Here is a 14,802-nt window from a genome sequence, read left to right on the forward strand (position 1 = left end):
CATGTCACAATCAGAAGATGGATTTATGAGTAAATCAGCTTTTGTGGTACAACCACATATCTATTAGAAAAACCTTTTGGTTGGTCCCAGTGCACTGCACCACAGTCTGCTTGAGACCAAGACCCATCTTTTCAAGCACTCCCAGTCCAGTTCTTTGGATCACAACTGGGTTCGATTTACAGCTTTTGCAAAAGAAAAACAAATGGGCCGCACTAACAAGGAAAATGCAACAGGATCCATTTTAATTTTGTGTGTATGTGTTTACTTCACCTCGTCATTTCACCTCCTCCACCCAGCCGTTCAGCCATGTCCAGGCCAAGCAACGCTTGCGTTCTGACCCCCCCGCTGGTTGTTATGGTCACCAGCTTGTTGCCCACCAGCCAGGTCATACTGCGACCTCCTGCCAAAAGGAACTCCGCGATGGGAGACCTAAGGAGACAAATTCTTTCAATTCCTGAGAAAACATCACCCCAACCACCAAATGCACTGATAAAGGGAAATAAAACTCCTTGCCAACCTTTTAGGCAGGGCAGAGAAGTTGGAAAAGACATATCTCGCCATCATGTCCAGACAGGTCTCAGTGAGCTCCAGGTGGACAGTTTTCAGCCCCTCGTCCGCCTGAGTCACCGCATTTTCATCGGCAGAGCCCAGACTGCAGGTGGTGGTCGAGGTGTGCATCCTACAGGATGGAACAGAGAGGTGTTTAAGCATCTGTGAGGACAGCAGAGTAGAAATAGGGAGGCACACAGGATCCAGAGAGATTTTAACTCGTAATCAGTGCACACAGAGACATGCAGGCTCTGATACAGATACAAAGCGAGAAATGCAGAATTACATGTGTATTAGGCACCAATTTTCCTGTTTTGTCTATACCACATGCAACACAAGTATTTATATGCGCACATGCATCCATATATATAAGCAAATAAACCAACAGATTACATTTTCTTAGGCACACAAACACAGATGCATGCTGGGACGCAGTTTAAGTGGCCTCACACTGATTATTTCGTTCAATGTAAATAACCTCCGTGTAGGAGGCAGAGGGGATCTCTGGTATAACCAGTTTAGATGTTTAGTGAGCCCCAGGATTGCAGAGGAACCAACAGGAAAAAGCTGTGTGTGAGTGAATGTGTATAACTGGGTGCTACTGTCTCTGCAGCCAGATCTCTGTATTAGTATTCACTGTAGAGTAAGCAGGGGCTCTCTGTATCCACAACAACCATTACTGCTTGCTCTACAGGCAAATCAGGTTAATGGCACCTTTAGAAAATGACAACATTAGGCTCAATCAGATCTGAAAAGATACTGGATGGATTTCAGTCAAAATGAAGACACAGCACACCCAGCTGCAATGTCTCTGTTCAGCACAGTGAGAGGTGTAAAGACAGGCAGACTGTGTTTGTGTCTCATCCTGACATAAACAAAAGAAAAGTTACATAAAGAAGTAAATACTAAAATGAGGCAGATGACAGCTACGGGAGTAATAACGAAAGAGAATGATGCGAGAGAAACATCTGTCCTTGGTGGAATTATCACTTCTTTAGCTTTACTTGTGTCAGCCCTGTATAAATTGGCATTTTACAAAAGACACTATGATTGTTGGGGGAGTGTTATCTGACAAGATTCTGTCCAAACTGGAAATTAATATTGTCAAGATTTCAAAACTCAAAATTGCGTCCTTTGTATAGAACCTAGTTCTGGTGTTATCACAAAGGATGTGTTAAACGTCCTTGGAAGGTGGAAATATGTCAATACTACAGCTGTGCAGATGTTTTAGTTCTGACAAAGGGACCAAGAAGTAGTCTCTCACTCAGACCAAGTCCCAGCATTTGAATTATTCACACTTTATACTTACCATTCTTCGACTGACAATGATTCATATTTTACATCAATGTCCACTGAACACCTAACGACAGACAACATGACCATGAGGTGCTCACGACTGAAACAGAGCGTGCTTTCTAATATTATTTCGCACTCTCTTTTACTGAGTTTAACATTTCAAACTAAAGCTGAGTACTATGGCTTTGATAACAATTCAGTGCTCAGCTAAACACATTAAATACATCAAAATGTGTTTAGGGTCTTTTCCTGATATCAAATAGAAAAAATGTCACCTTAAAGTCAAACACATGGTCGTGTTGCCTGAAGTCAAATAGGTCTCAATCGTACTCGTCACTCAGTTGTTACCGTTCAAGAGACACAAAACCAACTGTTTGAGAAAATAGCAGATTTGCAGCCATTTAGCAGTTGAAGCAGGTTAAACAGATCAACACTGCAGTTGTTTAGTCTGATAAAGTAAATACAACAGTCATTTTTTACTGGGCTTTTACTGCCATCTGTTGGGCAGGAGGGTATGGCTTATTCAAAATAGTGGCACTGCAGCCACTGCTGACAACTGCAATGTTAGATCACACATCAAGTCAGCCAAGCAGAGATAAAGGTATGAAGATAAGTCAGGTGTTTGTGTGTGTATGTGTATATGTGTGTGTTGATGTAATGAGTTCAGTCTGTAATATTCAAACATTTCAAGGTTTATATCAGCCCAGCTAGTCCTGATATCCCACACTATGAGATTGCCATGGTCATAGCAAGACAGTGTTTGTGAGTGAAGCGAAACAAAATTATGTCAAGGAAGCAAACAAAGCTGTTGTGTTGCTGTTGTCCCTTTCACTAGTCAAGGAAGCCCACCCAGAAACAGGAGGCAGAGTTGTTGGTCACATTTTTTGGGGGGATAAGATCCCATCACTTTGGATACACATGCTTTGTACCTCTCCCTCCTGCCATTCATTTGTTGTTAGGCCAATCAAAACCAGTCAGCAATACACCCAGCAATGCAAAAGATAAACCAAGTCAAACCAAAAGGACAAATCAAAAATTGAATTAAAAATAAGCAGAATCTGTGTTAGAGCAAAATCAAATGCAGAAACATCAAATATTTTCTGATGTCTGCTGCAAACACTGCATGCAAAAGCAAATCATAAAAACTAAAAGTAAAACAGCACACGTATGATCGTAGCCCAAAACAAACCAAAAAGGTTGACACACAAAACTTCCTCCAGCATGCACCACCCTCTCCAGGTGTTTCCCTGGCAACAAACCACCCAACGGACCCGCATGACAATGACCCTACACCCCATCAACCATCCCATGGAGGAAAGTAACAAGTGTTTGGGTTGTTGTTGTTTTTTTTGTTTGGTTACCCGTAAGGATCTTCTCTAACCTGCGGACCGCGTGTTCGGAGACGCTGATGCTGCGGGAGCGGAAAGCGTCCATGGCTGACAGGTCCCTCAGCTCTTTTACTGGAGAGCTGCTGCTATTGGCTACCGCTGCCGCTGCCTTCGCCATTTTTGCTGCCCGCAGACTGGGCACCCATGTGGAAGGGCGAGGGGAACGGCCGGGTTGGCAGAAAGGTGGCAGTGGGCAGTAATGAGGTGGGTCATCATGAGGACGGCGGTGGTTTGGGAGTGTGGAGGGAGAGTGTGGTGTGTGTAGGTACGCCAGGAGACAGCAGGAATCGTCACCAGAGCAACATGAGCAGGTGACCAAAGGACACACGCCACGCAGCGGGAGGGGTCAGGGTACAGAGGATAGGGCCACAAAGGTCAGAGGTCACAGGGGAAGGGAGGGGCCAGGAGCAATGCAGGAAGGATCCAAGATGACATGACCACCCCCCAAAACCACAACCACAACGCAGCACCCAATCACAGGAGGCAGGGGAGGGGTCAAATGAAGAATTGAAAGAAAAACAAAACAAGGTGAAAATTAACAGCAGTGAACACTATGAATCAGATTACAGGAGAGCGGAGTAAGAAAAAGAGGAACAAAACAAAAGATAAACATCAACTGAAAGGAAAAACGGACAAGCTCCAGCAGAGGGTAAAAGAGCTTCTGCTACTCAAAAAGGAAACACACACACAAAGTACTCAGGAGGAGCAACTAAATAAACATTATTTCACACAGCAGGTACGTAGAGAAGCCAAGGACTTATACAGGAGAAGTAAAATAGTAGGGATGGACTCAGCACAGGCCTGACATCATGGAAGTTAAAACATAGGAAAAACAAATAATGAAACTGAGAATGAAATGCTGGGTTAAACCTGAGGGTTGGAGCAATGCAAGTCTGGACTAAATACTGAATGAGACTCTTTTTCTTGTTGTATATTGATACTTAGATAGATCTAGAAGGTAAAGGCTAAATATTGAACTTGAAATTATTCATACGAAATCGGGCATGCAGCACTCCAACCCGACAGTGGCAATGAGCAGCTCAAAGACAGATCACTGGATGAATGATTACGCAATACAAAACACTGAAGTGGGTTGATGAGAAAGTGCGAGAAACTGATGTTAGCAGAGGCACCATAAGTTAACTGTAAAAAGCAGTATTTGGGATTTGAGTCGAGCTGTATAGTATAATAGTAGTTTGTCGCTTCATTCATAACATTGAAATTTGAAAGCTGCGCTGCTTTATTTATTTGTTTATTTCCTATTAATTCTGTTTGAAACCAAACATGCAACATCTGCTGCATGTCTGTCCATCCTGGGAAAAGGATCCATCCTCTTCCTGGGGTTTCTTCCAACTTTTGTTCCTGCTACGAGCGTTCTTTCACAGAAGTTTTCCTTACTCCTTACTTTTGTTACTATTCTACTATCCAGGATTAATATTACACCGTTTAGAATTAGATTCCAGTAATGGAGGAGAAGGATAATTCATTAAAGACTGCTTTAATCGTCTCCAAAATAGAAAGAAAAATGGTTGAAGTGGCTGCAGTTTCTATTTCATAAACATATGCATTTGAATGATAAGGGATTAGAGTGAAAAAGCTTCAATGAATTTCTTTGCAAAGAAGCAATAAAATAATTTAAAAAAAAAAAAAAAAAAAAAGGGAAAGCAGCAAAAAATGATTCTTTAGGAAACGGCTCATCCAGCGTTCGCGGGGTGGTGTTAAACGATATTGTTTTTTATAATAATTATTGTCTTCAAAATACAAACTGACATGCACTGAGAATTTTTTTCAATGTTTTGGGTTGAAAAGCACGCGCATCCACACTCCCAAGTCATTTCCGTAGAGAAACACCTTTGAATCTATTCAAATGGCTGAATCTCTTTTTCGTTGTATTTCCATTCGCAACAAAACTATGGATCACAGCCAACATCTGTTTAGTAGTATAGGCACATCACAGTTAGTTAAACCTCACTTCAGTCCCTTTCTTCTCTCCGAGATTACCTATATGGTGTTGTAATGATTTATCGTGGATGTTATCCCGGGATTTTAGGATAAAGACACAGACAACCAACAAACATTCACAGATACAGATGAGAATGGCGCCTTGCTGAGAAAAGCTTCCTTACACCTTTGTGTGAAAGACGGTGTGTATTTCTCTTTGTGCACATGTACACTCTGTATTCACTGAACAGATGGCAACATGTGACAGCAGGAAAAAAGTGAACCCTACAGGTTTTTCTTCATGCCATCACCATGTACAATATGTACTTCTATATGATACAGGTGGTGGACACAAACACCTGGATAACAAAACAAATGCCACCAAAAACTTGCCATCATGTTATTCCGTTAGATTACATTCAAATTGTATTATACAGGTGCTCATGATATTTCGTCCACCCCCTGTATGTCATAATATGGGAAGTGAATTTAGAATCTTAAAAAACTAAATGTGTAAAGCAAAAACAAAATTTGAAAAAACAAGAATAAACAATAAATAACATGAACTAATGATCACCATGGCAACCATCACACCACAGTACCAGTCATGCTGAGTCCCCTGTTACCTTGGCAACCCCAACCCTCTTACACAACAATAGTCACATGGTCAGTGTGTGGTACTGCCTCTTGGTGCAGCAGCGTTTGCTGATGTATCCGTCTGTCGTGTGCTTTACCTCTTGGGCCTTTCATTGAGGCTGGTGCTGCGTGCACGAAATGAACTCTGCTCGTGACTGTCATCAAACGGCAGCAGGGCATTGGATCGCAGACCCTGAACAAAGAGATAAAAACAGTAACACAGTTAAGATGCAAAAATGCAAAACAGAAATGTACAATCCCGGTTCCAGACACATTGGTTCGGCAAAGAAAGTATAGTCAATATTTCAACTCAATCAACTTCATTGATTTGTGTGTCTCAAGTTATGTTATTGTCAATGTTGCCAGTAACACATTTCCACCAAGTTGTGACTTGAAAAGCTGTGAAATGCTCCAATTCATCTCCTCACGTAAACAGGTTTATCTGTAATATTGATTAATTGGTGACAGTGTTACAAAACACATGACTGTATAAAAGATATTACTACATGGGCTAAGGAACACATCACATCTGCAGTTTTTATCAAAAAAGACTGGGGGGAGCAGAGACTGGGGGGAGCAATCTGGCTCAGTCCAAGAGTAACAAAGAAAGGCGGCACTTCTAGACTTCCCCAAGTAAAACATTATATGTTATTATTCAAGTCTCAACCTATATGGTAATTTCACAGAGACAGATCAGTGTTAGCTGTCTCTACCTCTCATTTTTATGCAAAGCTAAGCCAACTGCCTGCTGGCTGGAGCTAAACAATTAACACACAGGTGTGAGAGCGGTAAAGACTTTATAATATTACTCTCAGCAAGAAGAACATACATACAAAATGTCACACATTTCCTGTTATGTAAAGGAGTCTAACCATTACACAACCATCCAATAACCCTTCATTGCCATACAGCAGGCCTGGCCAACCCGCGGCTCCCAAGCCGCATGCGGCTCTTTGCCCGGTTTCGTGCGGCTCTTACATTCATGTCGAATTTTGTGTTTGTGTGTTTTTTACAGTCCGTGCATATCACGCGCATGCGCGTTTGACGCAAATGACTTGGAGGGAAACTCGTTGAGCAGTGTGTAGGCCTACCAAATTCACTGTCAAAATGGTAGGGAAAAAATGCACAGCAAAACGAAAATATGAAGATGAACACAGGACGTTTTTAAAAGAGTGGGAGAGTTTTTTTTTTTGTTGTTGAACGTAATGGCAAGCCATTCTGCCTTATATGTCAAGCAGCATTTCAAGGCTTCAAATCTTCAGCAGTACTTCAGTTCACTCCATGCTAACATCGACCAGGAATTTCCAAAGGGGACTGAACTTCGCAAGCACAAGTTGGTAACTTTGAAAGGTCAGGCAGAAAAGCAGACACAAGTGTTCCAAAAATTTATGAAGCACTCAGAGACCGTAACGCTCGCATCATATAAACTTGCTTGGAACATCGCACGGGCTAAAAAGCCATACAATGAAGGGGAGTTCATCAAAACATGCCTCAGTGACATAGTTGAAATCTTGTCTCTTGAAAACGACAAACTAAAACGAATGGTATCAGACATCCAACTGTCCCGCCACACGGTTGAACACAGAATATCAGACATTAACACGGCTATTGAATCACAGTTGCACTCCGACCTTCAAGCCTGTGAGTATTTTAGCATCGCATTGGATGAGTGTTGTGACATACAAGACAAGCCTCAGCTGGCAATATTTACACGGTCTGTGTCAAAAGATTGTGGACCAATCCCTTCCAGGTGACTTGCCGCTGCACTGCACTGTGAGGTACTTTGTCACTTCTTTGAGATTTTGGATGCTGTGAAACTGTTCATGGAAGAGAAGGATAAGCACTATCCCGAGCTCTCAGACCTTAAGTGGACTATGGATCTGGCTTTTTTGGTCGACATGCTGTGCCACTTGGACAGACTGAACCTGACCCTGCAGGGTAAGTCAAAAATACTGCCTGACCTGGTGCAAAGTGTGTTTGCGTTCGCCAACAAATTGAAGCTGTTCAAGACGCATATTCAGAAGAAAGATTTAACGCATTTTCCCACTCTGCTAAAAGCCAGCGGGCAAGTCACCAACACCGTCCTGAATAAGCAAACAGCCAGATATGCAACAATGGTTGAAAACCTGTACGAAAGCTTTGTGACCCGGTTCCATGATCCTCAACTGAAAAGGCCACAGATTACATTCATCGTTGACCCGTTTAATGCGGAGACGGCCGGTTTGAAAACACCGCTGGTCACAGATGAGGCTGCAGCTGAGTTGGAGATGATCGATCTTTGTGAAGAGGACCAACTGAAACCTGCTTTGAGAGAAGGGACCATTGAATTCTGGAAAAGTGTGCCAATGGAAAAGTACCCAAATGTCAAACGGGCTGCGCTGAAGATACTGTCAATGTTTGGGTCAACATACGTCTGCGAGTCTCTGTTTTCTACCCTGAAACATGTTAAATCAAAGCATCGCTCTGTTCTGACAGACACACATGTGAAGGAATTGCTTAGAGTGGCAACAACTGACTATAAACCAGATTTGAAAAGGATTGTTGAGGGCAAGGAATGCCAGAAGTCCCACTAAGCAACATGCATGGTAAGAGAAAAAATGCTATTGTAAATTATAGGGTTTTTCTATCAAAGTGCACACTTTTATAATAATTAAAAAACATATTTTACAGTGAAGGCAAATTATTTTTAATACTTTTAAAGTTTAAAACTCAGCTGCCTACAGAACAGCTGGTCACAATGGTTATTGCAGTTGTGGATTTGCTGAGAAAAAGTATAAAAGTAGAGTTTAAAAGTATTAAGTGTTCTTTAATTATTATAAAAGTGTGCACTTTCAGAAATTGTGCACTTTGGTTGAGAAAGTCTGCACTTTGAGAGTGTTCACTTATAGAAAAACCCTATATTATATTTTTGTTTGTAGACATGAACTGAACATTGAAGAGAGTTGAGAGTTTGTTTGTGAGACAGTGCATACAGTGTTCATTGTTGAAAATGACTGACCTGTGGTCTTAGTTCTGTGGGAGTTAGTTTTTGTCATTATCATGTTGATGTGTGACATTTACAGTAAATCTGGCAGAGCAGAGGTCTCTGTGTGTAAGAGAGAGCGAGAGAGTGAGGGGAAGGGATTGGGGTAGTTCATGTGTGCCCATGTGTATGATGTGGCTCTTTGTAGTAACACAGTAAAAACTGTGGCTCTTAGCCTCTGACTGGTTGGCCACCCCTGCCATACAGTTTTAAATGTTGGATAGTCCAGGCCTTTATTTTAGCCATCAGCTAAGTTTCATACAACTTTATTTCACCCCCCATGAACAGTAGACAAAGGCCTCAAAAGCAGGTCAAGGCTTGCACAGGAGTGGGGGTAAGCCTACTGTGACATCCAATCAGAGCAACTGACTTCAAGGTATTCATCCTCAAATCACAGGATCAGTCAACTGCTGCTCCATAGCATTAAAGTAAAGGGAATTTTAAATTGATTCACATGGTCATTTGCTCCTGTCATGCTGTTGCCTGAGGGCCTCACATCAAGCCTTAAAATCAGGGGATGTCCTCACTGAGATCACTGAGCCAACAGCTGATTGTTTCATTGTATCCGCAGCATCTCTGACTGAAAGCAGACCGAAGAGCCAGAATGGAGTTTTGCCATGTTTCACCAAAGAATGGAGTAGCTGATGAGAATCAAAATGCAGACAAGCTGTCTCACATTGAGAAAGCCTATACCACCATACTGAGTGAGCTTGGAGAAGACGTCAAGCGGGAGAGCCTTCTATGTACACCACTACGTGCTGCCAAAGCCATGCAGTTCCTCACTAAAGGCTACAAAGAAACAACCCAGGGTAAGGATGTTTTTTTCTTTTTTAAACTGAGAACTACTTAAAACTGTCAGTAACGGTGCTGAAACTTTCCATATGAATTCTGAAAAGGAAAAGTACAAAGATCATTTTGTCAACTGTATTACATTCTGTGACTACCCTACAGCAGCACCATATGTTTAAGCCCATCTTGGGTCTCATTTCTGATTTGTAAAACAATGGAGTCTGTCACTCTGTCACTTTTGCTTTCATCCTTTGCTCCAGTATGACAAAAAATGAATATCTAATCCACAGATATCTTAAATGATGCTATATTTGATGAAAACCATGAAGAGATGGTGATCGTCAAGGATATCAACCTGTTTTCACTCTGTGAACATCACCTGGTGCCCTTCTTTGGCAAGGTAATTATTCAGGGTCACTGAATTCCAGTCAAGTGACTGCAAATATTGATATTTGATAAGAATATACTGGATAATGTTAAATTGCCAAAATGAAGATATACAGATGCCTTAAATTTGTTTTTTTATATAAAAACACACATTTGTCTGTGAACTTTTATTAACAAATACACTGATAACACTTTGTTTGAATGTTCCAGGCTCACATAGCGTACCTCCCAAACAAGAAAGTGGTTGGACTCAGTAAGCTTGCCAGGTAAGTTTTTTTCAGAATTGTTGAGGTCTACAGCAGAAGGCTTCAAGGTAAAAATGACTTTAATGCTTTAATACCAAATATTATTATGTATTCCTTTGTAATCAAATGTTCAGTATATAACTTCATCATAGCTATTTAGATATTGATAGACATATTTGAAAGCAAGACACTAAAAGAACATGAAACTGGGATCAGAGTTCAGAAGACACCTACATTTATCCTGCATCTTATTTCTCATTTCTGATACTTAATAGGTTCAGTGCAAATCACTGACTTTCCATATAACAAATTATGTGAGGTATCTCTCAGCCAGCAGCCATAGCAAAGATACATGATGAGATAGTGTCCTCTCTATATGTTTAACAAATAAAGACACTTGGATTTTTTGGAGGGGATGTGTAACATACAAACCATACTGACTAAATGTATTCTGGACTGTGAAATTGATTAATGTAATGGTGCTTCAAGTACAAGTTCCACTGCAAATTTTCATTAAAAATATAAACATGAATCTATTCTTATTTCCACCTATGCTTGTCCTTGATATATTGACCACATGTACACAGTAATTTTCAAAGCGTGTTTCTTTTCTTTTTTTTTCTTTTTTTAAATTTCCATTCAAACAAGTGTTTCATTACAAAACACACCTGAAAACACATATCCCACGGCTGTATGGCCTTGTTCACTGGGCTAGCGTGTGCACATTGTAAACTGTATAAACTCAGTCCCTCAGTTACAGCGAATACTATGAGCAAGTCAGTGAAACATGAATTCCCTTTACAGAATCTTCCTGAATACTGCTATTTTGTCAGCAAAATAGTACAAGCAGCTGTAATTGTCTCAATTCCACCAAAGAAATTGTGTATTTCTAAATATAAACATATAACATCCATTCCATCAACGTAAAAACTCAAACACTCCAATATCTTAACACAAACACTACTCAAAATGAGTTTGGCATATTGGGATATTTTACTGTTTCACTTGACGGTTTATTCTGTCACATATCTAATTTTTTTATTTTGTTTTTTTGTGACTTTTTTTTTGTTCCCCTAAAATAATGTAACACATTTCATTTGACATTTATTCCATGTACAGGTATCTTTGCACCCATATCCCAATATCCCTAATTTTGAGAAGTGTACTCTGATGCTACACACACACACTGACATGTGTGTTCCTGCGTCATCATTTCAGAAACATCTTAAACTAGTTTCTGTGTATATTTATCCTGGGAAGAGTTTGGCAAAACGGCTGTTTTCAGTTACCTATTGTTTCCCTTTGTATAAAATGCCTAAAACGCAGACAAAAATTGTATTTAATAAATACCCTTTTTTATGCTGACAGGTCATAAAAATCTCTAATTTAGCTGCACATATACAGGCAGTTACTCTGAACAGCCCCACCATAAGCTGAATATGTAAGCTGCATATCTGTGCAGCACTACACTGGTGGTCGGTGCTATTTCCATTCCTTGATTATGACCAAGAACACTGTGACTAAATGACACATGAGATCTCTACTGTCATTCAGTGGTCTGTGTGAACACTGTTTTCTGTGACGCATCAAGCAGAACATTTGTTGGCTGATATTGGCCTGGACACGTAATCAGTATCGCTCTCCATCACTAGTTTCTTTTAGAATTCAGCTTGTTTTCTCATCTGTATTCCTCATGTTTCATGCTATTCCTGCTACAGGGTTTCTGCAGGTTTCAACAAGTCAAATTTAAGACTTTTTAAGACCATATGAAGACTATTTTGAACTCAATTTAAGACTTACACGAAGTATGGAAAAATACAGTACCAGAATTACTTAATAACCAAAAAAAAAAAAATGCCATTCACAGAGCAACTCAAACAATGAAGAATGGAGTGAGTGGGTGAATGTGTCAGGGTACAGGTTTATCAGTTTATGCAAAACAGACGTTTTTAAGGCCTAAAATTTTAGACTTTTTAAGATCTTTTAAGACCCAGTGGAAACCCTGCGTGTGAGAGAGTTTAGAAAAGTTGCTGCACATAAAAGAAAATATTTCCAGAGGTGTAAAATTTTCATTTAGAAATGTGTTAGCAGAGGTTGACATTGATGACATTGAGTTTCATGTGGGAGTTATGCTTTTGTACTTCCTCAGTATTATATCGTTCCTGGTCTTTCTCTCTGCATATATTGTTTGTGTAGTTGTGAAAGGTGGGAATGTGAAAGTGATTAAGTTGAGAGTTTGAAGATAAAACCTATTTTTTCTTATTTACAGTCCTGGTGAAGAAAAAGCACACACCTTTGTGATGTACTGAACAAAGTCCTTGCGGAAGGGAAGTCTGCAGCGTATGAACCACATGGCAATCACATGGTGGGCCAGGGACACAATGTACTGGTTGAACCTGATGGGAATCAAAGAAACACTCATGTCAGAGTGTGTCTGAGTATGTCTGAGTATCTGAGAATGTGTGTTTGTGTCTATGTAAACACTTACTTAGAAGGGTTAGTGTAAGGTAGAGAGATGGCAAACACGCTGACATACTGCTCAGCTACAAAGTTGGCATACAGATGGGGCAGACGCACCAGAGCTGTGAAACAGAATAAAAGAAAAGAACATATCAACACAACATCCTCTTATTTTTTGCTCCCTCTGCGCTGGGCATTGACCTTGAACATTTAACAATGGTGCAGAACACTGTGAAAAAAAATTAGTTTTAAGAAAAGCTTTTTGTGCTCACTCGAGAGGAACTCAAGCATAGGGGATGCCATGGCAACAGTTGCAGAGATGTGCGTGAGCTTGACAATTAGAGCAGGCAGGAGCTTGATCATGATGTCAGGCATCTCCACCGTGCACATTGTGAGAGCCACCACACACTGCTTGGCACAGCGGTAAATGAGGCCAGTCTCAAGGCACTGAACCAGCTCTCTCTGTAGAGGGAAAGGAGATTAAAAAAGCCTCACATGTGGGAACACCAGAGAACACAAACAGCTGCCTGTACTACTTTACCTGTAGCCTAACCACTGGTGCGCTTTATACATGGGTGTACAGAAACATCTGAATAAAGAATATTCAACATAGACAGAACACAACATGTAGCATTAAGTTTAAAACTCTGTCAACAAACATCTCTGTCATCAGGTTCTATATTACCTTAAAAAATAGGGAAAATCATGACATTACTCCTTTTGGCATTACATATAACCTCATAATTTTTGCCATACTGTATGGCACTATATGGAATAAAAATCACTGGCCATGAGCATTCATTACTCTCTACAGACAATCGTATGTACCTGTCTTGACTGCTCTAGGTAGTTATGGTAGGAGGTGATTGCTGTGAGGACAGGAACCACCGCCAGCTGAACATCAGTGCGTGAAAACCCCTCTGGGGTCTTCTTCAAGCGCTCTGAGATCAGCCGATCCGTCACCTACAATCACACAGACATGGCACATAGAAATGAAGGACATGAGGCAACATTAAACCATCTACACCAAAACTCAAGTATTGTTAGTATTGTTATAGTAATAGTATTGTTGCACACAATGTTTTTAAACCAACAAAGTCAAAGAGATAGCCTTAAAATTCTTCACAGGTTTCAACCAACTAACCATTATTTGCAGAATTAATATTTTGTTGAGAGTTAAAAGAATCACTGAAGAAGTAGCCTAGCTTGGTACATAAACACAACAAACAACTGGTTCAGCAGTTGGGATCGTACAGCCCAACAAAATTGTTAAAGGCAACCATATTGTTAATAATTTGGTTTTAAGTTACTTTTCTACTGCAAGCTTTCAAGAAACAATCTTGATGGACTTGACTAAATCAAAAAAATCAAATCAATTCTATCCCCACGTCTAGTGTAGACAGGTGAGTATACATATGTATTCATGTGACTTTATTTGCACTACCATGCAGCAGAGTGTAGAACAGAGCTGGTCCAAGCTGCATGGTGATGTGAGCAGGAGCACTTTGTACTGCAGCATCCAGGGCAGCTTGTCAAGAACCAGCTTCAGCACCTTCCAGTCTGTCTCCTACAAGAGAAACATAGATCTGCAAAGTGTATTCTTTCCACAGGAAAAAGCCAACAAAATTTTGAGACATTGCTGTCCATGCATGCCAGTTCTCTGTGGGTATAATAATTTTATGCATGCGTACCATCTTGAGGCACTGCAGGAGAACACTGAAGGCAGGTGCATAGGGCAGGTAGGCTGAACGCATTGTGGCTGTAGAAGCAGAAGCAGCAGCAGGGGGAGCGGGGCTGCCAGCAGGAGGAGATGTTGAACCTGTGGGCTTCTTTTCACTCACACGCTTCTCTGGCTCCCTAAAACAACAGATTCAGTTAACAGTTCTGTTAATATTTAGTTGATTGGACTATAATAAGCAGAACAAATGCAGGTCAGAGGCATGACAACACACAGCGGTGTATGTGCGTCCTCACCCTGTGTCACAGTAGCAGTAAGGGCTGAACCTCATGACCCTGTCTTTGTTGGGAACTCCGAGGCGGTGAAGGGAGTCCGCTCTCATCATCAGGAAGAAGTCAAACACCTGAAGGA

General features: G+C 40.8%; 1 protein-coding gene across 7 annotated transcripts in view; it reads right to left on the reverse strand.

Moving 5' to 3' along the window:
- Positions 1 to 14,802, reverse strand: part of tsc2 (TSC complex subunit 2) — a 34,052-nt gene that overhangs the window by 8,911 nt on the left and 10,339 nt on the right. For 6 of the 7 annotated variants that reach the window (XM_037106989.1, XM_037106979.1, XM_037106970.1 and 3 more), the window contains exons 18-28: positions 14,688 to 14,794; positions 14,405 to 14,570; positions 14,158 to 14,280; positions 13,542 to 13,676; positions 12,986 to 13,175; positions 12,742 to 12,835; positions 12,547 to 12,649; positions 5,909 to 6,003; positions 3,227 to 3,367; positions 518 to 679; positions 271 to 429 (exon numbers count right to left, since the gene is read on the reverse strand). In XM_037106989.1, the coding sequence (XP_036962884.1) occupies positions 271 to 429; positions 518 to 679; positions 3,227 to 3,367; positions 5,909 to 6,003; positions 12,547 to 12,649; positions 12,742 to 12,835; positions 12,986 to 13,175; positions 13,542 to 13,676; positions 14,158 to 14,280; positions 14,405 to 14,570; positions 14,688 to 14,794 (1,475 nt within the window). The remainder of the gene's footprint in view (positions 1 to 270; positions 430 to 517; positions 680 to 3,226; positions 3,368 to 5,908; positions 6,004 to 12,546; positions 12,650 to 12,741; positions 12,836 to 12,985; positions 13,176 to 13,541; positions 13,677 to 14,157; positions 14,281 to 14,404; positions 14,571 to 14,687; positions 14,795 to 14,802) is intronic. The other variant, XM_037106998.1, reaches the window with a different exon arrangement.

The sequence above is a fragment of the Acanthopagrus latus genome, chromosome 1 (genome assembly GCF_904848185.1).
Source record: "Acanthopagrus latus isolate v.2019 chromosome 1, fAcaLat1.1, whole genome shotgun sequence".
Lineage (NCBI taxonomy): Eukaryota > Metazoa > Chordata > Actinopteri > Spariformes > Sparidae > Acanthopagrus > Acanthopagrus latus.